Source organism: Phascolarctos cinereus, unplaced genomic scaffold, assembly GCF_003287225.1.
Source record: "Phascolarctos cinereus isolate Bilbo 61053 unplaced genomic scaffold, phaCin_HiC Scaffold_4;HRSCAF=312, whole genome shotgun sequence".
NCBI lineage: Eukaryota > Metazoa > Chordata > Mammalia > Diprotodontia > Phascolarctidae > Phascolarctos > Phascolarctos cinereus.
The window spans coordinates 262,608,686-262,634,294 of NW_027555847.1; the positions used below are offsets into that span (position 1 = coordinate 262,608,686).

At 42.6% G+C, this 25,609-nt stretch overlaps 2 protein-coding genes across 2 annotated transcripts in view; one reads left to right on the plus strand and one right to left on the minus strand.

The window, feature by feature from the left end:
- LOC110220455 (uncharacterized) overlaps positions 1–881 on the plus strand; it is a 48,896-nt gene extending 48,015 nt beyond the window's left edge. Inside the window, exon 2 of the mRNA XM_078153025.1 lies at positions 533–881. Within this exon, the coding sequence (XP_078009151.1) occupies positions 533–583 (51 nt within the window). The 3' untranslated portion in view covers positions 584–881. The remainder of the gene's footprint in view (positions 1–532) is intronic.
- Positions 882–2,157: 1,276 nt separating this feature from the next.
- LOC110220458 (integrin alpha-D-like) overlaps positions 2,158–25,609 on the minus strand; it is a 28,952-nt gene continuing 5,500 nt past the window's right edge. Inside the window, 31 exon segments of the mRNA XM_021004465.2 lie at positions 2,158–2,771; positions 2,885–2,995; positions 3,532–3,633; positions 4,204–4,317; positions 4,522–4,599; positions 4,741–4,848; positions 5,336–5,414; positions 6,460–6,543; positions 6,927–7,006; positions 8,520–8,633; positions 8,754–8,869; positions 8,872–8,894; positions 11,143–11,216; positions 12,324–12,455; positions 12,783–12,937; positions 13,074–13,228; positions 13,352–13,407; positions 13,409–13,483; positions 14,325–14,534; positions 14,650–14,790; positions 15,050–15,192; positions 15,374–15,497; positions 15,676–15,749; positions 16,452–16,602; positions 16,815–16,968; positions 17,952–18,097; positions 18,294–18,424; positions 19,188–19,302; positions 19,708–19,778; positions 22,338–22,441; positions 22,955–23,060. Coding sequence (XP_020860124.2) covers positions 2,676–2,771; positions 2,885–2,995; positions 3,532–3,633; positions 4,204–4,317; positions 4,522–4,599; positions 4,741–4,848; positions 5,336–5,414; positions 6,460–6,543; positions 6,927–7,006; positions 8,520–8,633; positions 8,754–8,869; positions 8,872–8,894; positions 11,143–11,216; positions 12,324–12,455; positions 12,783–12,937; positions 13,074–13,228; positions 13,352–13,407; positions 13,409–13,483; positions 14,325–14,534; positions 14,650–14,790; positions 15,050–15,192; positions 15,374–15,497; positions 15,676–15,749; positions 16,452–16,602; positions 16,815–16,968; positions 17,952–18,097; positions 18,294–18,424; positions 19,188–19,302; positions 19,708–19,778; positions 22,338–22,441; positions 22,955–23,060 — 3,422 coding nt within the window. The 3' untranslated portion in view covers positions 2,158–2,675.

A 25,609-nucleotide genomic window follows, 5' to 3' on the forward strand; every position in this document is an offset into this window, starting at 1 on the left:
ACAGAGTCCTGTACCCAGTGCCAGCGAAAGGGATTCCTGTAATCTTCTTCTGACCAGTTGTCCAACCCCCAGTTTCTCTAGAAGCTACTGCTGCTGCTGATTCAGTCACTCCCATCCACCCAAGTCCTGTTGCTGGTTTGTTGGGGCCTGATTTGTGCTAGTGTGGCCTGCGCTGGACTGCATTCTACTCCCACCCTGGTGCAATAACTAGACAATTGTTTCACATCATCTTTCCGTGTGTCCCTCCAGAATTTGTTTTGAAGCATTACTTAAAGTTGTTTGGAGGTGAATCTGAGAGAGCTCAGGTGAGTGCCTGCCTTTCCTCCACCATCTTGGCCCTGACTCTTCCAATACCATTTTAGAGGTTCATTTTGTGCGTATGACCAGCAAACGTCCTTTCACTGCCATTTTCAGGCAAAAGCCTGCTAAGTCCTTCACCTGTTTTTTTTTTTCCTCCTCTTCTGTTTGGGATCTTGCTTTCAGCCAATTGCTTTTTAGAGCAACTAATGACTTATTATTTGTATTTTAACAGAGGACTCCTGGGACCCAAAGGTCTTCAAGACTTAAGGGATTGCATGTCTAAGTGGAATTTCAAGCACCAGGATAGGCAGGGTAGGAGAGATGTTGTGGATCACTCCTGGCATCCCTCAGCTCATGGGACCTACTTGCAAGACTGCTTCAGACTATGACCAACCTCCTCTTTTCTCATTTGTGCACTTGAACAGAGGTGCAAACCATCTTTTCTCTGAATCTCAGCTTCCTCAGCGGTAAAAGTGTTGTTTGGGAATTAAATTAGAAGCGTTATACAAATGTGACTTTTACTGAATTATTGTATTAATTGGATTCTTATTCAATCAATAAACAAGTATTTCTTAAAGACATACCGTGTGCCATGAACAGTGCTAAGTTGTAGGACAGGGATTCTTAACATTTTTGGGTTGATGGACCCCCTTAGCTGTCCATTGAAGCCTATCAATCTCTTATCAGATTTAAAAGCATAAAATAAAATACATAGGATTGCAGAGGAATACAATTATATTGAAAGAGGTATCACAACATGAAGGAAAAAAAAGGTCCTGTAATCTAGATTAAAAAAAACAACCATGCGTAGTGATGCACGGACAAAAGTAAAATCATTCCTGTTCTCAGGGGACTTTTATTCTAAGAGAGAAACATGTAGAGAATAAACCCCTACAGACTGTGAACACTTCAAGTAAGAACTATGAGTTTCCTTGGGCCCCATGGTTGTGGGTGGACAGGTAAGATTATGGGGACCCAAGAAGCAATAAAGTCATCCCTCCCACATAAGTATGAAGTGTTTCATTGTGGTTGTGAGTTCAGAAAGTCTAGAACAGGCTTGTTCACAAAGGGCAGGGAAAAATCTTGAGGCAGCATAGCATGGTGGATCTGAAATCAGAGACAGGAAGAGCTGGATTGAAATCCCACCTCAGACCCTTATGGCTCTGAAATCCTGGGTAAGTCCTTTAACTTCTCTCTGCCTCAGATTCCTCTTCATATGTAAAATGAGAAATGAGATCCAATGGCCTCCAAGATTCTTTCCAGCTCTGAAACTGTGACTCCTGTCGCCTAACGGCCTTTCAGAATTGGACTTGTCTAATGATCGCTAGTCTGAAGAGGAATATAGTGGAAGGACCTTTAGGAAGAAAAGAATAAGTAAAGGACCAGTCTCTTCCTACTGTCTTCTCAGCAGCCCACTGACCTGCTCTGTGGGGGCCAGATGAAAGGTTATTCTTAGTGTTCGTCTCCCTTGGGGTTGGGAGAGAGGGCTATGTGTGGGAAATCACCATTGATGCTGACCTGCAAACACAGCACCCTGCACTTTTAGTCCTTCCCTGCCCCCCTTCTCACACTGGGTAGCTGGTGTGAAAAAACAGCTAATTACTTGTCCTCACCTTGAGGCTGATAAGAACAACCCTTCCAGTCCCAGAATAGACAAGCTGTGTGTGTGTGGGGGTGCTTGCTAGTGTTCCCCAACCTTTGCTGGGAGCTACATTCCCTGTTTCTACTTCTCAGACACATGTGCCGATTGTTGTTATTGGGTTTTCGTTTTAAATTTCCAATGGAAAACTGAGAGTCAGCTACTAATGATAATTTCAGCTACTAATGATAATTTCGTAGCGATGAAGGGAACAGGGAGATAGCCAACACCTTTATTCTTGTATGAGACAAAGATTTCTGATACCCAGTGCTGGGAACCTTGGGCCTGGTGACTCTTCCCTTTCCTGTGCTTGACCCTCATCACTGACAGGATCAACCCCATCCAGGCACTGTGTGTCACTCTAATTTATTTCCTGTTAGAAAGGGAAGGGAGAAGACTGACTCCATTTACACACGACGTTGATGGTGCCCCAGCCCTCCAGCCTGCCAGCCCCAACAGGGAAGTTGCAAGGCTAAAGAATGGGTGGATTGACTCAAAGGCAAGAGGTTTTATTCAAACATGCCAGAATGGCAGTATTTCCCAGGAAGTGTGACAGGTTTTGGGCACCCATGGTTGTGTCATATGAAAGACTCGGTTGCATTTGTGGGCCAAGGAAGGAGAGTTTGTAGAAGCAGTCTGATGAAAAGCTGTCATCTCAGGCCCAGCTTTGTCCAGGGAAAGGGAGGGCTGAGATTTCACCCCATGATAACAGGCCTAGGAGAGTGGGATGGCTGCATCAGGAGGTGGGGGCTTGAGAGTCTTCATTTTTCAGATCAGCCTCCTGGGCTTTATCTTCCATCATGTCCTTATAGTGACGTTTGAAGAAACCAAGCTGTGGGTGGCACAAAAGGAAGTAAAATCAGGAAGGACAAGTCAGGAGGGAGTAAAGGGAACTTAGAAGCATGGGAGAAGGGGGATGGTGGGGCTGGGGAGGAGGAGTCTCACCTCATACAGCCCAATTGTGATGAGTGCCAGCAGCAGGAGTCCCCCCACAGTGCTGCCCAAGATGAGGGGAATGGGATTGTAGATCTCATACTGTTCCACCACTGTCTCTACCTGGTTTGAAGCAGAGCCCCATCAGTCAATCAAGCAGTCCATTAATCAATCAACATTCCTTAAATGTCTATCATGTGCCAGAGACTATGCTAAGAGAGTGCTTTTCATTTGAAAGGACCAGATTTTGCTGACAAACCTCATCATCATCTTAGTTAAGAATAATGGCTACCATTTACACAAGCCTTTAAGGTTTGCACAGCGCTTTACAAATATTATCTCATTTGAGATACAACAAGTCTGAGAGGTAGGTTCTATTATCATCCCCATTTTACAGATGAGGAAACTAAGGCAGCCAGCCATGTCTTGTCTGAACTCAGGTGTCCCTGATTCTTGGTCCAGCGCACCACCTCAGCCTCCTACTACTTTTCTTCCTGGGACTCTGGGACCTGCCCCTGTATAAAAGCACCTGGGGACCTAAGGAGAAATCTGCTTTTTATTGTATGCTCCCAACCTTAAGCAAAAATGCCCACTAAATACCAACTTAAATTATACCAAGAAAGAGATTTACCAGCCTTACTGACTCCGTGGTCAATTACCTGGGTTCTCAAAAAGGCCTCTTGTCCTGGAAGCTGGGAATACTTTAATTCATCAAAACTAATCTTAGCTGAACTCACAAACAACAGCTTCTTCTGTTGAGTCTGCAAAAGAGAGGAAGGAAAGCTGAAGTGGCTGGCTCTGGGGAAGTCACAGAACAGCAAAAATGTGTCTCCTTTGGGGTAGGAGTAGCAGCATCTGAGAACGAGGACCATAGAGCTGATTCAGACATAGGACCCTTGGGATGAAGCCGGGATGCCATTTAAGAGCACAGGCACTGGGTTAGGGGTACTTAACCTCTTTTTTGTGTCATGGACTCCTTTGTCAGTCTGGTGAAACCTATGGACCACTTCTCAGAATAATGTTTTTAAATGCATAAAATACAGAAGATTGCAAAGGATACCAATCATGTTGGAATGTAGTCATCAAAATTTTTAAAAATCTGTTAAAGAACAAGTTTATGGACCCCAGGTAAAGAATCCCTGATGTAGAGAACCTGGGTTCAAATCTCTCCTCTAATGCTTACTACCTGGGTGACCTCCCAGGGTCTCAGCTATGTCATCTGCAAAATAAGAGGGCATTGGCCTCAGATGTCCTTTGTGGTCTCTTCCAGTTCTAAAGCTGCCATACTCCTACATCGCCCCCACCCCCACCCCTTATGCTGCCCCACATACCTGGCTGACCCAGCCAAAGCTGAAATTGCCTTTAATGAGGAAGTCAGTCTCCTCTTGGATTTTGAAGGTGGGGATATCACAGCCAATTCTCAAGCAGACAGCAATGGAGCAATTCTGGGGAGGGGAGAAGACAAAGTTCTGAAGGAGTCAGGTTTAGGGTTTCGGGCTCAAAATAACATTGACTTCTATTTAGTTTGAGTGGGGAGAGTTAGATATGAGACAGTGGTGTCTCTGAGGTAAAACAACAACCACTGAAGAGAACACTGAACTTCTATGTTCTTTTAACAAATTGGGGATGATTCTAGAGTCCATCCTCACTGGGCTCTTGTGGATGTGGGTCAAGAAGTCAGAGTGACTGGGTTCTTTTCTTTCTATGGCACACTGAATTGATGAATCCTAGGGAGTGAAAAATCAGACAGAGATAAGGTCTTTAGTGTGAAGTAGGAGGCTGAGGATTTGTCAGAGAAATAGGGAAGCTATGGTCCAGTGCAAAGAAGGGATATGGGAGGGTAACTGTTGCATTTGATCCAAGATTACCTGGGGGTAAATGACCTCAGTCAGATTCCATATAGACTCCTTGTTCAATTCCACAGGAACCCAGAAGTCTATGTGGACAGGTAGAGCCCTCTGTCCCAGGTTATTTATCTGCAGAGAGGATGGATGGAAAACAATGTTTTGAATCCTGCCCTCTCCTTGACTCTTCCCCAACTTACACGAGATTTTATTTCCATTCCCAACCCCACACATTTCGTACCTGCATTCAGCCAAAACCCAATGAAAATGAGCCTGTGGCAAATGCAGTGGGGAGGGGGCAGTGTGGATCATGGTGGCCTATAAGACAGTCCTACCACTGATATGTTTAGGCTGAAAGATGGTAGGTATCCCATGCTCCAGAAAGACCTGACCCCCTCATGGAAGGTTAGGCCACAAGGGTGAGGGTTGCTACCCTGGGGGTGGGAGCAGGGGGTAGTTTTTCTCTGTGCCTCTGGAGGTCTGTGAGGCAAGGAAGAATCCCATCCCATGTCTGTGCCATGGGGCAAAGCCCCATTTTTTCCATTCTAATTTTGGTTCTGCTCCTCAGTCACTGTGTCTTTCCCAGATGCCCCGGGGGTTTTGGTCCCTCCTCCCTCACTCTGTATCCATGCTCAGTCGTGTTAACTTGCTTCTCTTCTGAAACTGAGAAGTTAAGATATTTGGTGGAATCTTCAATGCTGGTGGAAAAAGAGAAAGTGTTAATGGAATAAACACCATGGAGAGCCCCTGAATAAGCTTCAAGCTGTACAAACAGGGTCCAGTTTGAGATTAGTTAGGCAATGTATACACAGAATTTGTAGTTAACAAGGACCTTAGAGATCAGCTAGCCTAAGGGAAGTGACTTGTCCAAAGTCACACAGTTGTGATGGTGGGGCTAATGGGGCCCCATTGTGGACTGAGAGGAAGGGGCAGTTGCTGAAGTAGAGCGTGTGGAAAGAGTAGCTCTTTGGTTTATGAACTGTACCACCTTGGTATCCTCCTTAGCTTTATGGATTACAAAAATTCTGCAGTTTTGTTTTCAGCTAACACAGTCTTCTTTACCCTGCGCTACATCCTCCCTGAATTCTCCTTCACAAGAACCCCAATATCCCTTACAGCCCAAACCAGATAAAATCCTAAAAAAAAAAAGAAGCCCCAATACCCAAATTTGAGACAAGTAAGGAGACTAGAAATCTTTTTAGTCCCATGCATTCCTGAAATAGAGGTTGGCAGCACCAGCCTATGTCACTTGACAATATTGACTCATCTCTGGTCTAGTATCTTGGTTTTAAAAATAGTTTTCCTTTCAACTCTTTCTGGGTTCTCCCCTCCTTTCACAGTCTCTTTGGCACTCCCTCTGTCACTTTCTTTTATCCAGAATATTGGTCCCAGAACCGGTTAGCCACAGTTGTTTGGTATAATCTATCCCAGTTCTGAAGCTTTGCCTTTTTTTTTTTTGGTGACCTCCCTGACAGTATTAACACCTCTTGCTTCTCCTTAGTTTCACAGGAACCCTATTCTTTCCCTTCCTCTGTGTGGCTTCAGGCCACATCCTACTTAGGAGTATGAGCATCCCACATCAGATAATTCAGAAAACTCCTGATCTTAAATGAGCAAATCCACTTTGAGATTTAAACAACAAGTACAAGGAAGCAGTGGTTTCATGCCAAAAGAAGGCTGTGAGTATAAAGTGGGAGTTGATGCCAAGGCACATGTCTTGTCAGTGACCGAGAGAGCTGATACCTGCTGATTACCAAGTAGACAGCATACTTCACTGGTACCTCCAGCTGAAAGGTGGTGTTGTTGGACTTAGGTGTGTTATTTTCACTGTAGGAAAAGAGAAGGTAGGTCATCCCAGCCTTCGCACATATTCCCCTATGCCTGGAATGCTTTTACTCTTCATCTGTACCTTTTGTGGCCACCTCCCATAAGAATCACATTCTGATTCCTTCATTTCCAAATTGTTTTGTATTTACTTATCTTTATATATGTTGTTTCGCCCCAATAGAACATAAATTCCTTGGAGGAAAGGATTATTAAAAAAAAAACACCTTTGTGTCACTAGCACCTAGAACAGTGCCTGGTACCTAGTATATGCTTAATACATGCTAGTTCAATTGAATGGAAACATCTGGTGGGGCTTCAGAGGAGGAGTGGTTTGGAGGTAACATGAACTGAGAGGGAAGAAGTTCCATGCATTTTGGGCTCACCTGCTCACTTTAGTTTTCATGAGCATTTTGTCTCCAAGGGTGGCAGTGGGAGAGATATCAAATGTGGCTACAAAAGTGACCTAAGGGAGGAAGGAGCAGGAAATCACTAAAAATATAAATTCTTCATATCCTCTGCTTCTTTTGAATTCCCTATAAGTACCTAGCACACTAATCACATAGCAAGTGCTTATTTCAGACTCTCTGAAATGAAATGCGTAACAATTAAATCTGGTTATACCATTAGGTAGTGGGTATGCTTCCAGAAGTAACCCTCTTTCTCTCACTTCTCCTCACAGTTTTCAGAATGAGGTGAATTGTCCTAGGCTTGGGTCGTCTTTGACTCACTGGCTTTTTTTCATGGAACATTCCAGTCAGTGTTACTGACCTGCTGTTATTGTTAATAAAGTTCCACATCTCGAGCTGGCCCTTGGATGTGGTTTTTAAAAGGAGATGAGGACTCATCAGAAGGAGAATCAAAAAGAAGTTCAGAGAAAAGAGAAGTCCTACTAAGAGAAAAGACACCAGACTCTTCAGAGAGGTCCTCCAAAGGAGTTGATAGAAAGGGGAGAAATGCATACGTAAGCATGCAATGCTGTACATGGAACTGCAGAGAAGTTAATATTTCTACTTGGCCTCTACAGGAAATTTTGTGCATTTAAGGTCTGGCACTACATGGCGACTTGGAAGGATATAAAATAGAGATGCTCAGTCTTGGCCCTGAAGAGAGGTCCATAAAACTAAAACATAAGGATTGGCAAAGCAGAGCATTTGTTCTGAAGAATAATTTAGCCTGGGTCATCCTTGATCCTGTGAGTCAAGTCCAGAGGGAATGTGGCACAGGCTATTCAGAAAATTAGAAAAGAGTGTTCACAATTATAAAAAAGAGTTCAGGGCTAACTAAGTTCATTTTGCATTTTTTGTGTGTTTGAGATTAAGTAAAACCTATCCTGTATCTGATGTCCTGAGCCAAATCCTGGTGTTTCTGGGTGAGGTCAAAGTGAATTAGAGAGATTATTATGGAGAGAGGCCACCAAGGTAAACTCTGTTTTTGGTTCTAGGGACCAAACTTATGTTGTGATTACAATGTAAGGCTTTATGTAATGAAAACATTTCCCAATCCCAGCTGATTGCTCATTCATTTCAAATAGCATCCTATAAAACATAATTCCCTAGTACATACATATGTATAGTTCCCTGGAAGTCACTATAGAAGTACACATAGATCATGTGATGAGCTTGTTGTAAAATCACATGTCAATTACTGTAGTCGTATTTTGAAAGTAATAGGGGAATTTTCCATTTAAAAGAACCATGAAGGGGAAGAATTCCTTTGTGATAGGAAGAATTGCCCCTAATTCACCTAATTTTATAAGTGTTTTTCTGAATATTGGACAAATATTAATAAACATTAATTATTATTAAATTGGAATCTGTAAGAGTAGGTCACAAAAAGGAAAAAACTAACAATGAGAAGGAAACAGCAGGACAGAGAGGACCATGAACCAAGAGGAAGAGAAGAAAATAAGGAAGGAGAAAAGAGGAGGAAGAGAGACAGAGAGAGACAGAGAGAATGGGAAAGTAGGAGGTATTAACCTTAGCTGCTTCCTGGAAGATGGGGTGATTGATGCTGCAGCCAGTACCTTTCAGGGCCTTGTTCTCTGGCGCTGCTGCCTCACATGCAAGACGCACAGATTGCGAGGATGCCAGCTCTGGTCGGTTGTAAGAGACAACAAAGAAACAATTGGAAGACAATGCAGAGGAACGAGGTAGCTGGGGGGAGGAGAGAGAGAGATTAGGAAGACACTCTCATACGAATTTGATGTTTACCTGGGTCACTGATACTCGTCGATAGGACAGTCCTGGGGGATATAAGAAGGTCACCATGGTCCTGTAAGAATCTTCCCCCTGATTTGTCACCGTCACTGTCACATTCAACTCCAGATCATTCCAACCACCATAGTCTGTAGGCTACAAGGAGAAAGGCTTAGTATTAGGGGTCATGATTAAGTTTGGGAGCTGATTTCCTTTTTTTAGCAATTACTTAATTTTTAGTTTTCAATATTCCCTTCCATAAGAATTTGAGTTTTAAATTTTCTCCCCTTCCTCTCCTCCCTTCTCTCCAACATGGCATACGCTCTGATATAGGCTCTACTTGTACATTCATATTAAGCATATTCTCACATTAGTCGTGATGTAAAGAAGAATTAGAACTAATGGGAGCAATCATGAGAATGAAGCAATAAAACACAACAGCAAAGGAAAAAGAGAGCAAATAGTATGCTTCCATCTGCATTCACACTCCTAAGTTCTTTCTCTGGATGAGGATAGCCTCATGATGGGTTTTCCATCACGAGTGTTTTGGAGTTGTTAGATCCTTGCATTGCTGAGAAGAGCTAAGTCTATCAAAGTTAGTCATTGCACAGTGTGGCTGTTACTATGTACAATGTTCTGCTGGTTCTGCCCACTTCACTCAGCATCAGTTCACATAAATCTTTCCAGGTTTTTCTGAAGTCTGCCTGCTCATCATCTTTTTTTTTTTTTGGCAATTGGGGTTAAGTGATTTGCTCAGGGTCACACAGCTAGTAAGTGTCAAGTGTTTAGTCTGAGGCCGCATTTGAACTCAGCTTCTTCTGACTTCAGGGCCGGTGCTCTATCCACTGCGCCACCTAGCTGCCCTGCTCATCATTTCTTATAGCACAATAATATTCTATTACTTTCATATACCACGGGGGCTGATGTCTGCGGAAGAACGTGGAAATAAGGGATAGGGGCTGTGAAAATATATAGTCTCCTTACTGTTTTCTTGTACATGGCACTCTGTCTCTTTATTCCAGGCATTTTCTTTGACTCTCCTCCATGCCTAGAAGTCCCTCTCTCCTCACCTTTGCCTCTTGGCTTCCTTTAAGTCTCAGCTAAAAATCTCATCTTCTAAAAGAAGCTTTTCCTGATCTTCCTCAATATTAGTGCTTTCCCCCTGAGATTATCTCCAATTTATTATGTATACATCTGGCTTATACATAGTTGTTTACATATTGTCTCCCTCCCATTGGATTGTGAACTCTCCTTGAGAGAAGGGACTATTTTTGCCTTTCTTTGCCTACCACACAATAGGTGTTTAATAAATGCTTCTTGCCTTGCCTTGATTTGACATGAGGAATTCAGAATTTTGCAATAAGCGTTGAAGTATGGTTGTAGGAAGAACCAGAGGCTGGCAGGTTTCTTGATTTCAAAGCTGGGATGTCTGATGTATGAATGTAATACAAGACCCAGAGAGATGACCAAGTAAGAAGTCATAAGAGAGTTTACCTCCTCATGACCCTTTACAGAAGTAGCAATAGAAATGCCCCAAAGAAGCAAAACTGTCTGAAATCCTCATGAAAATTTAAGACCATTAAAAATAATGATAGTAGGGAAAAAAGCACTCTGATAAAATGGAGGGGGCAGCATTATAAAATAAAAGAATACGAGGCCAAAACGTCAGAACAAAGATATGCTGAAATGATGTCAACAGTTGCACTAGAAACAAAATTAGAAATCCCTCAAGATAAAATGTCAGGGTGCCACAAACTCCTGTTGCCAGGATCTTGCAACATTTGGCACAGGCAAATGTAAGAGAATACAGAAGCTACATCCAAGAATGCAGTTCTTTTGGCTGTCTTGGCTCTCCCTCCTGACACAGTCACCTCAGCAATGGGAGAACCAGTTTAGAAACTCTGATCTAGAAGTTTCAACGAGAGTGCTTTATATAGCCTGGCTCTAGGCATCCTCTGAGGGTGACACAGTTGCCCTTTTCAAAGTTCCTGGCAACAATTGCTGCTTTCATGACCTGTAGACCAATTGTCCTGTCTCCATTGTGGAACACAGTAAAATTGATGATAGACACATTGAAGGGATTAAAGGAAAAAGTTTAATCAGGAAAAAAATTGACAGAAATGAAGGGTAAACTGGGTGCACCCAAGGCATGTTGGGACAAGGAGATAATACAGTAGCAACAATAATAAGGGCTAGCATTTATCTCATATTTTAAGGTTGGTAAAACAGAGTTTCCAGATTAGTGGTGAAAATATGGAATTAACTTAAGAATTGGCAGCAGAATAAATTAAAAGATGATGGTAGCAGGCACAGTTGAAATGGAAGAAAAACTGGAAGAGTGTTGGAAAAGTAACAGAGATTATAAAGTGAATGGATTGGAGGACAGATAAAATAGTTCACTTACCCAGAGAAATTGAAGGTAATGCCAAGGTCGTCCTCACAGAGGTGATCTGTTCCACAGTTCTTCTCAAAGGGGAGCTGCAAAGAAAATGCCTTCCTAATCTCTTCATATCCCATATCTGAATCTTGATCTCCAATCTTTTCACTAACCCTTTTAGAACCTAGAGATTCTGGCTACCTCAGTGAACAAGGATATCTAATACTCCACACTGGGGGATATTCAAAGGAAAACTAGGACAAGCAAAATTGGAATTAGGAATTCCAGTGCCTGGGACAAATTCAGAAGAAGGTTTTAACCCCAGGAAGGAGGCACAGGATGATGGAGGAGGCAGGCAGTGGGGTTAGAAGAAGAGGAGACCTATTACACCCATGGTGCAATAGCACTGAGTCACTCTAGAGGAGATAATAGTATGTGTGTGTGTGTGTGTGTGTGTGTGTGTGTGTGTGTGTGTGTGTGTAATTGTAAAAAGTCCCCAAAGTGGGTGTGCTGAGGAGTTCCACCAAGCTATCTCTTGCTCACTCCCTCCCCCAGATTGGAATTGGGAAGAGGAGAAGGAAGAGGTGGGAAGTGTGATAATGGAAGGGCAGAAGGGCAGATCCTTCATGGCACTTCATGGCAGAGGGTCTGCAGAACACTGTGAAGTACTGAGCCAGCAAGCCATGGGAGAACAATGAGGACAACAGAACATGAAGGAACATCAACCACAGGATGTTGGCAGACTGGTACAAAGCCATATTGGTCTATCCCTAGTTATAATTTTGATGAGAAAATCTTTGAACTGGAAGAAAATACTGACAGATACTGAAAAAAAATTAGGAAACTAGTGTTAAATAGTTTGGTACTTATTTTATGTGCAACAGGATTTCGGAGGAAGGAGAAATCAACATAGGCTAGAGCTGTTAAGGGGAAGCTTCAAGAAGTCCCGAGACCTTGAAGAATGGGTAGGATTTAGATAGGCAGGCTAGGAAGGGCATACCAGGAGAGAAGCGCAAGATGGCACATTAAGGACAGTGAGACTGACACATCAATCTGCTTTAGAGAACAGCATGAAATAAGTTTGGATGTGTAAGATGAAGAACAGAGTATGGAAGACCTTAAATAACAGGCAGAGGAACTTTGGGTTGATTCAGTAGGTAGGCAAAAACGAGCCACTGTAAACTCTTGAGCATATACTAAATACTCACACGGGAAGTAAAGAGGTCCTGGGAACCCACTTCTAGAACAGGTCTGAGGTTCCCAGATGAGGGGATGTGTTGTCCCACCAGAGAGAAGTTGAGGCGCAGACTGATAGGGGTCACTGAGTCCTCCACACAATACTGAGAAAAAATAAACATCGATGAACTGAGGAACATTGGCTCTCAGTCTGTTGATCTCTCCTTTGACCTCACTGTCTTTTCAAATTGAGGCATGGTCTCCATTTCCTTCTTTCTTGTGCACATGAGGCCATTACCTCTGCTTTTCCAAGCCTTTAACCTCTCTTGGGTGCCAAGTATTCTGCCCTTCTTTTTTCCCCTTGCCTACTCTCCATCTTTTACCACCTTCACCCACCCTCCAACCAGAGTGCAGGTGTTCCGCTCCTCAAATGTGCTTTCCTCAACACTTCTCTTTCCTTCTAAAATCCAGACATTCTACTCTAGACTCACTGGTAACAGCAGTTTCACATTCTCACAGTGATTCCCTAGTCCCAGCGTTTTAATTCGATTTAGTGTCCAGTTCTTTGTCTCATCAAATATGGCACGAGGACTCAGGCGTCCAGCATCCAGAGCAAGATCATAAGCCACAGAGCTTTGGACATCACCTGAAAGTGAAATCAGGAAGTAGAGATAACCGAGTCTGGAACTCTTCAGTCTAGAGAAGTATTCCTATGTTAGTGAGGAGCTGAATGATAGTATAGGAGAGATGGCGATCGCCAGGTCTGTTGTTAGAAGACTCACCCAACTGGTCTGGAATACTTTTGTAAATAGTGAGGCAAATTACAGCAGCCCCTGCTTCCTGGTTGGTAGCCTGTCCCCAACACTCAAATGTAGATCTTGCCAACTCTGGAGGTGTGAATGTTATTGACACTTCAACTTTCAGGACTGGACATGTCCTATGGGGTATAAAACAGTGACCAAGAACAGAATACACGGGTTCTGGAAGCAGAGTAAGGTATTTAGAAGCAGTATATTGGTGACTGGAAAACAGAAGGGAAGGGGGTGGGGGCTTTTCTCACCTGAGCAGCAGCACCTGTCCCTGGGCTCCCACAGTCACATCCACAAGTCCATCCTGGGGTGAGGTCTTGTCCCCCACTCACTGACTGCCCAAAATATTGGAGTGTGGGAGAAAGGCTGGAACCACTTATTCTCTTGGAGTGAAATTGAAATAGGATCAGAGATCATGGGAAGTTTGGTGGCCCTTTACAATCTGGCTCCAATTTACCTTTCCAGACTCATTTCATATTCATTCTCCTTTTTCCATTCTCCATTATAACTAAACCAGATTATTAGCAATTCCCTTAACTTGATATGTCACTTCTGCTTCTGCGCATGTGCATAGGCTCTCTCCCATGCCTTCATTTCTGCCTCTTAGAATTCTTTTTTTCCTTCCATGCTTAGCTTAGGTGCCACCTCCTCCAGGGAGCCTTCCCTAATTCCTACAGCTGAAAGTGGCCACTCTTCTTTATCAAATCTGTCTGGATCATGTAATACACTTATCTGTGTCCATGCAATATTTCTAGTCATAGAACATAAACTCCCTGAGGGAAGGAACTATGTCATTTTTAATATACTTCCAGCACGTAGCACAGTTTCTTCAACATAATAGGGAATTAATAATTGTTTACTGAACTGAATTATGGATTTTCAGATCAAAACAGTATTGATTTTTCCCCAGTGGAATGTGAGCTCTTTGAAGGTAGGACTGATTTAGTTTTTTTTTTTTCCTGATTTCAGTTTCCCTAGCACCTAATATAGTTCACAATATATAACGCATAGCGTATTTCATGAAGTACATGTAGTAGGCACATGAGACATGTTTGCTAATCATGCTGAATTAATGATGTCTCTAATCAAATGCCTAGAGTTTTGGCCTATTTTGTTGGACATTTTTGTCAGTGACTTGGATGAAGGCATAAATGAAGGTGACTAGGTGGCCTCAAAAATCCCTCCCAATTCTGAGATGACATATGTCTGGGAATCATGCCTTACCTGGCTATAGGAAGGGTTGATACCAAATCCAGACACACCATGAAACAAATAGATGGCTCCCTGGTTTTCTTCCTCCCCAGGTGCCCCCACCACTACATCTGTTATTTCGTCCCCATTCGTGTCCCCTGCCACTGCCAGTGCTGCCCCAAAACGGCCCAAGGGGTATCCCTGCTGCCCCCGGAGAACAGCTTCACAGTTCCACTTGGCCCTCTGGAAAATGAAAATTGTGACAAGCTCTGAAACTCAGGTAATCTTCAAACCATGTATTTTAGATACTCATTCCCACCCAAGAACCAGACTCCCTATCCCCCATTAACTCCCTTACCTGCCGAGGTATGGGACAAATGGACACCTGGCCTCCTCGTTTTTGTTCGTAGTAATAGGGGGCTCCAATGAGGATCAGGTCAGTGTTGTTATCTCTGTTCACATCAATGGGACATAGGGTTGCTCCAAAATAGGATCCTACCTGGAATGACAGATTCTGAAGTCATATTGCCCTCTCTCTTCCAAAGAAATAGAGCCACTATGATCCTTCTATTTCCCCAAATTCAAGAGCCTTCTTCCATGGAGTTCCAAAGTCCACTTAGCCCCAGAAAACACACACATACACACACTCATACTCACATGGCATCTCTGGCTCTCCCTCTCTCCCATGCTTCTTCTCTGTCTCTCTCTGTCTCTTCCCTCTGCTCCTTCCTCATAACCCCAGGCTCTTAATTCTTTACCTGTGTCCCTTCGACTTCAGCCTCCTGCTCCCAGGTGCCACCAACATTGGTGAAGACTACAGCCTTTCCTGTGTGCTGGTATCTAGGGGCCCCCAGGGCAAGTCTCTGAACTCCATTCCAAATGGCTACCATAGCAGAGTAACCTGAAGAGACAAAGCGCCTGTGGATCCCTATAGTTACCTCATGCCTTTTGTCTTCTGCTCCCCTGATGGGATGGGGAGGGGGCATCCAGGGAAGCACTGCTCTTCCCAGACACAAGAGCTTTCTCTTCCCACCCTATACTCCCCATTCTCTCTCTTTTTTTTCTTTCACAGTTTTCCTTACCCAGATAAGCATCATTCATGTCCTCTTTGGATGTCTTGATAAAGACAGGGCCTTGATTTGGGGAGTATAAGAAGACACCTCCAGACCAATCGAAACTCCCTACAGCTCCCAGGACTGGTCCCATCTGAGACCAAAAAACATGTTGGATCTAGAGGTCTTGAGATCATGGAAATATCCCATCCCCAGAAGAAGCACCCGTCATGGCCACAGTTTTTTTTTTTAATCTCCCCCATACTTGCTTGTAATTCCCCCCTCCCTTTCCCATCCCCACATAACCCTCGCTTAGTGGGGGACTCACTCACAGGTGTAAGGGCAGCACTGAAGCCTGCCTGAGACATCTCATGCTGGAAGGAGATACTGCTTCCAGACTGAGTACCTGTGGGGATATAACACACCTGATTCTGAGAGGCCCTGGAAACTTTAAAGGCTGAAAATGAGTGGGGAGGACAAGCTTTGAAGTTGACAGCTGGTATTTCATTCTCAGGAGCAAATGTTGTGAATACTACTTCCAACTTTTTGCCTGAAGAGACCAGGTCATGACAAGAAATCTATCAAGACTAGGGACTGGGACTGGAGTAATCAATCAATCAATCAATCAATCAATCAATCCACACTGATCAGGTACCAATTAAGTGCCAGGCACAGTACTAGGTTTTGAGGATACAAAGACAGAAATCAGACAATCTCTGCCATCAAGTAACTCATACAAAATTGATGCAAGATAACTATTTTGGGGAGGGGAGTCATTGGCACATGGAGGCCTCAGAAAAGGTCTCTTGTAGGTCATGGAACCTGAGCTAAGATTTGAAGGAAACTAAGGATTTTTAGAGGAGGGAAATGAGGAGGGAGTGCATTCTAAGGATGGAGAAAAGCATGGAAATTGGAGTCATATTGTCATATGTGAGGAACATATCAAGAAAGCCATTTTGGCTGGACCATAGATTGCAGGAATGGGATGCACCTGGAAAGGTAGGTTGGAGGGAGATGGAGAAGTTTTAAGTGCCAAAAAATGGAATTTGGAGTCAGACATGGGATCAGGATAACTTCATTCTGCCAGTGAACCAGGGTTACAACCTACCCTCAATGGAAAAGATCTTCTCTTGAAGCTGCTCCTGGATGTTCTTTAGAGCACTGAAGTTATTCACTCGGAACACATGTTCATTTGCAGGTTTTGATCCAATTATGTTCAGTTCCTCCCGGGCGCTGACATACTCAAAAGCATCTCCTACCTAGTATCAGCAAACAGTGGCAGAGTCTGATGAGGAGAGACTTTCGTGGCTGAAGGATGGGGCTTTCTTAGGAAGAATTGCTGCCTGCCAGGAAAGGGCAGGGATAGCAATTGCAGGGACCAAAGGTAGGGGGAAGATGTGCCTTTCTCTAAAAGGGGAATGAGTATCCTACTTTGGGGAAAAGCAATAGATGGGAAAAATGGGGCCCATACCCCAATTGCATATCGGATGATTCCTGCCTGGTCTGCCTGGGGGATGACATCTTTATATTGTAGCTCGTCTTTGTATTTCTCTCCATCCGTGATTACAATGAGGATCTTAGTGGCATTTTTCCGAGCTCCATTCCAGCTTTGAAATAATTCAGTTCTACCCAAGGAAAAGAAAGAGACAAACCCTCTTGGGGATTTTTTCTTTTCCTACTGAACAAAGACATGACTTTTGTTGGAAAGAAAAAGTAAAAGAGTAACAGTTGCTTCTGGAGAGGGGTACCAGAATATCTGACTATAAAAGTGAAACAGTGTTGTTTTGGGGGGACAGGAGAGGTGGTGAGGACAGATAGTCCTAAGAAATGTCCAGCTCTAGATGATGACATTACTTTGTGTTCTGTAGAATTTTAAGAGTAACTTCTTTAGGACAGAAACTGTATTTTCTTCTTTTCTAGCCCCACAGACCTTAATTTCTAGGCAAGCATAGGTGGTGCAGTGGAGAGAGCTCTGAGCCTGATGTTAGGAAGACCTGAGTTCAAATCTAGCCTCAGACACTTACTGACTGTGTGATCCCAAGCAAGTCACTTAGCTTCTGTTTGCCTCTGTTTCCTCATTTGTAAAATGAGGAGCAACTACCTCCCAGGGTTGTTGTGAGGATCAATGAGATAATAATTGTAAAGCCCTTAGTGTAGTGCCTGGCACATAGTCAACATGTAAATGTTATTTATCATTATTAATATTATTGTTATTATTAAATGGCTACTGGATTATATTCCTGAGAGAATAACTGTCACTACTGTCCTATTCCCTGAGTCCATGGTCGAAGCTGAGTCCTCGTTGTTGGGATTAGTCATGGGTCAGCTTCTCCTGAATCACGAGGAGGTAAAATACTCCAAGGTAGTGGTTAATTCCTACATCAGAAAACTTGGGAGAGCACAGCACTTAAAGCTGCTTCATTTGGCACCTTCATTGTTTCCTAGTGCCACTTTTTCCTAGCAGGCCCCAGGTGTCTTCTATCAAGAGGCTGACAAGGCAGATAGGACAACACCAATTTTGAGGTTAGGGAGAGAGTGAAACAGTCAGTGGATCACCAAGATGCAAGAGGTCCAAGTGAAAGCAATATGTAAGAAGGAGGGGACTTACACTACTTTTCTGATGGCAGTGGCAGTGTAGGTCAAACCTTTCAGCTGCAGAATTGGATCCACTAGCTTTCCCCAGTTGGTGCTCTTTTGGAAGTCCAAAAAAGTAAAATGTATTTTAAGTAGGTTTGAATACTGCATCAATGAGAACTGGAAAAACCAAGAGGAGGAGGTTGGAAAGGTGGCAGTGGCCTCCACTGCTCTCTAGTCCCAACCCAGAAAATCATTCATCCATCCTCCTTCCAACCACCCAAAATCCCCATTCTCATAGTAAAGTGAACTTAGCTGCCATGCCACCTGTGATCCACAGATAGTGGAAATCAGACCTTTCTCTCCCAGGCCTCACCTGGGTGTTGGTTTCTTTGAACTGGTCAATTACAGCTCTGACAAAACTCTTCATTTGCTGAAAGTCATGGGACTCAATGCTGGCAGAACCATCAATCAAAAAGACAATGTCATTTTCTTGCTTTGGACACTCTGAGTATGAAAAGGGAGAGGCATAAGAGTCACAAATTGGTCAATGAAGTCTCCTGATAGAAAATTTTCTTTCCAAATAGAATCATGGTGGTCTTTGAGTTGGAATCTCTTAGGTGTAATTTAGACCCAACCTCCCACCCCATGTAGGAATCTCCTCCTTACCTTTATGTATACCTACTGCTTAAACTCTTCAAATCATCGGTAGCTCCTTAGAGTAGGGACTTTTCAACACTGGCCAAAGCAGAACCTTTGCCCTTGAAGATAAGTACTCCTAGTCCAGTGGAAAGAGTTCCTACTCCTTTCCCCAGTCCCTGCTTCCTCCTACTATACCAGAGTTCCTCCACCATGACATCAGAATATTAGATTCCCTTCCATCACTTCAATGAAGAGTATGGGTTTGGGCTTTGGCATAGGACCCTAGGAGCCTCTGCCAGGATTCCCAGAGTTAGGTTTGATGAGTCCTAGAGTAGCCAGACATATAGACAGGTTTGCCCTATACTTGAACTCCTTGTGACCCAGGGCTCTCTGCTGAAACACCTAGGTATCATATATTGAATACAGAATACATAAATGGTTTGTGCCTCCCATATATACAGTGACCATAGATCTCCAATTTTCCACAATGGTCCCAGTTTCAAGAAAAGGTATTTGTAATGAGATACTACAGAAAGAATATTTTTGGTTAGAAGACATGTCCCAATTTTTGGTTTTGGAAAAATGCAGTCATCATTCACAGGAATATGGTCACCCTACTATGACTTACCCTGTAGGGCTGTTGGAATTGTCTTACATTGTTGTACCTTTGAATCCAGCACAAAACAGAAACCCTTCATGTATATGTTCTTCCCACAGGTTTGGTGTACTGTAGGTCCACAGGCCTGGGGAGAAGATGGATTTGAGGGGAAGGGACTGACCCCTGTGTCAAGGTATTCTACCCAAGCTCTAGCAAGAAGCCTTTCCCAGGCCTCCTTAATCTCAGTGCTTTCCTTCTGAGATTAACACCAATTTATCCTATCTATACCTGTTTGTACATAGTTCTCTGCATGTTATCTCCCTCATTAGACTGTGAGTTCTTTGAGAGGAGGTGATTTTTTTTTTTGGCTTGGTGTTTCCAATGCTTAGCACAGTACTTGACGTATAGTAGGCACTTAATGAATGCTTGTTGACTTGACGTGATTCTTTTCCCATTTGCCAACTTTTTCCACATCCAGATATTGTATCCTTTGGTCCCCCACCCCTCCCACCCTACAGAACCCTAGTTGTCCTGTGACCTGGGAACTTACCAGTAGTTGTGAGGAGTCTGTATCAGCAGTCAGAGAGAGTCCCAGGGACATGTTCACTGCCTCTTGGGGGACTGGGGAGACACAGACATACATAAATGGTCAGATATGCACAGTCACACCTATAAACAGTGTATAGGGACCTAAGTGGATGAGGAACTTCATTTTAAGGAGGGAGATGGGGGACTTAAGAACAAAAGAATTAACCTTTCATCTATGAGTGAGGGCAGCATAAGAAGTATCCAGCCCCGGGCCTTAGGATTCACTGAACTGGGTTACTGTATAGGGAATTTAGTTTCTTCTCTGAACCAATCTAAGGACATTGTCCCTGACCCCAGGACTTTAATTTTCATTACTTTGTTGTCCTTTTCTGAGCTCTAAACCTTAATCCAAACCAGATTTCCTGATGTTCCAAATCCCTGACCCAACTTAGCTTCCTGGGTGCAGAGATCTGCTGCGTGTAATCAATCAACTAACAATCATTTCTTTTTTTTAAAATTTTTTAAATTAATTTATTTTGATTTATCAACAATCACTTCCATATGCTTTTGAGTTGAAAATTTTTCTCCCCTTCCTCCCCACCACCCTCCCCAAGACGGCGCACAATCTGATATAGGCTATACATTTACATTCCTATTAAACATATTTTCACATTAGTGACATTTTAAGTAAAAATTAAAACCGATAGGAGGAACCATCAGAAAGAGGAAATAAAACTCAACAGAAGAGAAAAAAAAAGATAGCAATTCAACTTCCATAGTTCTTTCTTTGAATGTGGATAGCATTTTCCATCACGAGGCCTCTGGAGATGTCTTAGATTCTTGTATTGCTGAGAAGGGTTAAGTTTATCAATATTAGTCGTCGAACAGTATGGCTGTTATTATGTACAACGTTCTCTTGGTTCTGCTCACTTCACTCAGCATCAGACCATACAAGTCTTTCCATGTTTTTCTGAAGTCAGCCTGTTCATCATTTCTTATAGCACAGTAGTATTCCATTACATTCATATACCACAACTTGCTCAGCCACTCCCCAATTGATGTGCATCCTCTCAATTTCCAATTCTTTGCCACCACAAAAAGAGCTGCTATGAATATTTTTGTACATGTGGGTCCTTTTCCCATTTGTATGATCTTTTTGGGATATAGCCCTAGAAGTGCTGTTGCTGGGTCAAAGGGTATGTACATTTTTATAGCCCTTTGGGCATAGTTCCAAATTGTTCTCCAAAATGGTTGGATCATTTCACAAGTCCACCAACAATGCATTAATGTTCCAATTTTCCCACATCTTCTCCAGCATTTATCATTTTCCTGTTTTGTCATGTTGGCCAATCTGATAGGTGTGATGTGGTACCTCCAAGTTGTTTTGATTTGCATTTCTCTAATCAATAATGATTTAGAGCATTTTATCTGAGAACTGTCTGTTCATATCCTTTGAGCATTTATCAATTGGGGAATGGCTTGTATTCTTATAAATTTGTCTTAATTCTCTATATATTTTAGAAATGAGACCCTTGTCAGAGAGACTGGTTGTAAAAATTCTTTTCCAATTTCCTACCTTCCTTCTAATCTTAGTTGCATTGGCTTTGTTTGTGCAAAAACTTTTCAGTTTAATGTAATCAAAATGCTCCATTTTGCTTTTCATAATGTTCTCTATCTCCTGTTTGGTCATGAATTCTTCTGTTCCCCATAGATCTGATAGGTAAACTATTCCTTGCTCTCCAAGTTAACAATCATTTCTTTAAGTATGCACTACATGCCAGGCATTGGTCCAGGTGCTGGATATACAAAGACAAAAATGAAACAGTCCTTGCTCTTGTGAAACTTAAATTTACATCTTGTTGTTGTTGTTGTTATTCAGTCATTTCAGTGTGTCTGACTCTTTGTGACCCCACTTGGGGTTTTCTTGGCAGAGATACTAGAGTGGTTTGCCATTTCCTTCTCCAGCTCATTTTGCAGATGAGGAAACCACGACAAATAGGGTTAAATGACTTGCCCAGGGTCATAGACCTAGTAAGTGTCTGAGAACAGATTTGAACTTAGGAAGATGAGTTCTTCTGACTCTAGGCCCAGGACTCTATCCATTGCAGCCACCTAGCTGCCCAAATGAGAGTATGCATGTAAATATAAATACAGATATAGATGCATATAAAAACATATTTGGGGGAAGGTGAATCCGGAAAGAGTTTTTAGAAAGTGGTTCTTAAATTGAATTTTGAAGGAAATTAGGGATTCTAAGAGGCAGGAGTAAGGAAATGTATTCCAGACAAAGGGGGACAGCCTGTGCAAAAGCACAGACATAGGAGATTGAGCACCATGTGTGACAAACGGCCAAAAGGCCAGTTTGACTGGACTCAAGAATGTCTGAAGGGGAGTAGTACATATAATAAGCCTAAAAAGGGTAGGTTGAAGTCAAATTGTGAGGGCTTTGAATGACAAATAGAGGAGGCTGTATTTCATCCCAGAGGTGATAGGGAACCACTCAAGTTGATTGAGCAGGGAAATGGCACAGTCAGACATGTGCTTTAAGAAAATCACTTTGGCAGCTGGGTGGAAGATTGGAGTGGGGAGAGACCTGTGGGAGGGAGACCAATGAGGAGGTAAGAAATGAAAACAAGGGTGACAGGTACTCACTCTGTAAGGGGATGGGCAGACATCTTTCAGTACCATATTTACACTCGTAGAGTCTCCCTGTTTGGTTGGCAGAAATCCTCACCAAGGGAGCTCCCACCACGAGGCTGGGGACATAGAGGGAATATCGGCATGTAATCAGAGGTTGAAAGGGAAAAGATAAGATATTTATGATTAAATGATTAAAATGTTGGCACTCATGCAAGAACATAAAAAGGGCATTATTAGAGTTCATGGCTCTTTCTTAGGAGGGTTAGTGTGAGAACTGAGCCAAAAAAAAAAAAAGGGAAGTACGGAAATAGGTTGGCACATTTATTCCATTTCCCCCATTCTTTCAGTTGCTGGGAAAGCTGCCAGTGGGGGTAAAACTTGATCTTCAGGTCTAACATGTGATCTGTCCCTCCACCCCCGCTTGCTCTCATAACCAACCCCCCAAAATACCACTTTGGGGTGTCCTAGAATGATGGTGCTGAGCATTCAAGGATAGTTTCACATTCTCAACAAAGGATAGTCTCAGGGTACCCCTGGTGGAAGGAGCAAAATGATGCTCCCGGCTCAGCTTATGGGACTTGAGCCCAGAAAGCCAGGAAGGGAAAAGTACAGTATCCAGCAATACTTACCGAGATTCTTTAAACTGGACCACGCTCTGCCCAAAACCAGCCACATTGTTCTGGAAGATAATGGGGTGTTTGATGTCCAGGTTGAATCCATGACAAGAGGCCAGGGCTGGAAATACACATGCATACATATGTACATAGATGTATATATACATATATATATATATATGTATGTATATATATCATATATATATATATATGTATGTATATATGAATCATAGGATCACACATCTAGAACTGGAAGGGCCCTCAAAGGCCAACTAGTCCAACTTTCTCGTTTGACATATAAGGGTACTGAGGCCCAGAGAGGTAAGTGACTTGCCTAAGGTTACACTGGGAGTTACCATCAGATGTGGGATTTGAACACAGGAACTGTGATTCCAGTGGGCAGCTAGGTGGTACAGTGGATAGAGTGCTGGGCCTGGAGTCAGGAAGACTCATCTTCCTGAGTTCAAAGCTGGCCTCAGACACTTACTAGCTCTGCGACCTTGGACAAATCATTTAACCCTATTTGCTTCAGTTTCCTTATCTATAACATGAGCTGGAGAAGGAAATGGCAAATCACTCCTATATCTTTGCCAAGAAAACTTCAAATAGGATCGTGAAGAATTAGACGTGACTGAAAATGACTAAACAACAACAACATGTGATTCCAGAGCTGCTATTCTTTCTGTTATAGGTAGCATCATGTCTTGTTCCCCTAATTTTCACTTAAAGCCTTTCATTTCTTTCCAGAATGCAAATTTCCTGTTTCTACTCCAGGATCTCATTTTTCTACCAACATTGCATCCAGCACCCTGGGCCCATTTATCTGCTCCAGATCCCTGTTTACTTAATTTTTATAAGGGTAATAACTCAGCCTTGCTTCTTCCCTTCAGCCTTCCCTTTTAAAAAACCTCTGTGGCCAAAAGGGAGACAAAGGGGAGGTTACAGGTGGTAGCAAAGTCATGTGATCACAGAATTTTAGAGTTGGGCAGGACCTCAGTCACCAACTAGTCTACTGTATACCTAAAATAAAATCCCCCAAAGTGGTCATCTGCTCTCTGCTTGAAGACTTCCAATGAGGAGGGACCCATTATCCATTTCATTTTTTTGTAGCTGTATTGGAGAATTTTTTTCTTTTTTTCTTCATATTTCTTTAAAATTTTATTTTTTCCCAATTACATGTAAAAACAATTTTTAAGATTCATTTAAAAAATTTTTAAGTTCCAAATTCTCTCCCTCTGTCTTTTCCCTCCCTCTCTTCCTCCCTTATTGAGAACACAAGCAATTTGATATGGATTATACACATGCAGTCAATGCAAAACGTATTTCCATATTAGTCAAGTTGTAAAAGAAAACACAGACCCCACCAAAAAAAACACCCCAAGAAAAATAAAGTAAAAAAAAGTATACTTCAATCTGCATCCAGACTCTATCAATTCTCTCTCTGGAGGCGGATACTATTTTTCATCATAAGTCCTTCAGTGTTGTCTTGGATCATTGTACTGCTGAGAATAGCTAATTCATTATCAGGTGATCATCATACAATATTGCTGTTACTGTATACAACGTCCTACTGGTTCTGCTTTGCATCAGTTCATGTACATTTTACCAGGTTTTTCTTAGAGCATCGTGCTCGTCATTTCTCATAGCACAATAGTATTCCATCGCAATCATATACCACAACTTGTTCAGCCATTCCCCAAGTAATGAGTATGCTCTTCAGTTATTCTCTCTTTAAGTCAATTCCAATGAGAGTAAGGTTCAAGTGCTTCCCCTCACCTCCTCCATTTCCCCCTCCACAGTAAAAACTCTTTTGTGTCTCTTTTATGTGAGATAATTTACCCTATTCTACCTTCCCCTTTCCCCTTCTCCCAGTGCATTCCTCTTTCTCACCTGTTAATTTTATTTTTTAGATATCATCCTATCATATTCAACTGACACTCATGCCCTCTGTCTATGTAGACTCCTTCTAACTGCCCTAATAAAGGAGAAAGTTCTTAGGAGTTACAAGTATCATCTTCCCAAGAAGGAATGTAAACCTTATTGAATCCCTTATGATTTCTCTTTCCTGTTTACCTTTTTATGCTTCTCTTGAGTCTTGTATTTGAAAGTCAGATTTTCTGTTCAGCTCTGGTCTTTTCATGAGGAATGCTTGAAAGTCTTCTATTCCATTAAATGCTTATTTCCCCCTATGAAGTATTATACTCAGGTTTGCTGGGTAGGTGATTCTTGGTTGTAATCCTAGCTCCTTTCTCCTCTGGAATATCATATTCTGAGCCCTCCAAACCTTTCATGTAGAAGCTGCTAAATCTCATGTTATCCTGACTGTTGACCCCATGATATTGGAATAATTTCTTTCTAATTGATGGCAATATTTTCTCCTTGACCTGGGAGCTCTTGTTGGAAGTAACGTCTGGTGCCCAAATAGGCACAGTAAGTTAGACAGACTCAGGATGAATGAAGCAGTGAAACCTTTAATATGCTTCCCGCAGGAAGCAGGTGTAGAACTTGAGATGAGCACATACCCCCTACAGAATTGAGAGCAATCCTTATATTCCTATTACTGGCCATGAGTCCCTCCTACCTCACTTTCATTGGTAGAAGTCGGCGCAGGTCACAGACTTCCCAAAACACCCACCACGTGTTCCCCTAGAGAAGTTTCAAGCATGTGCA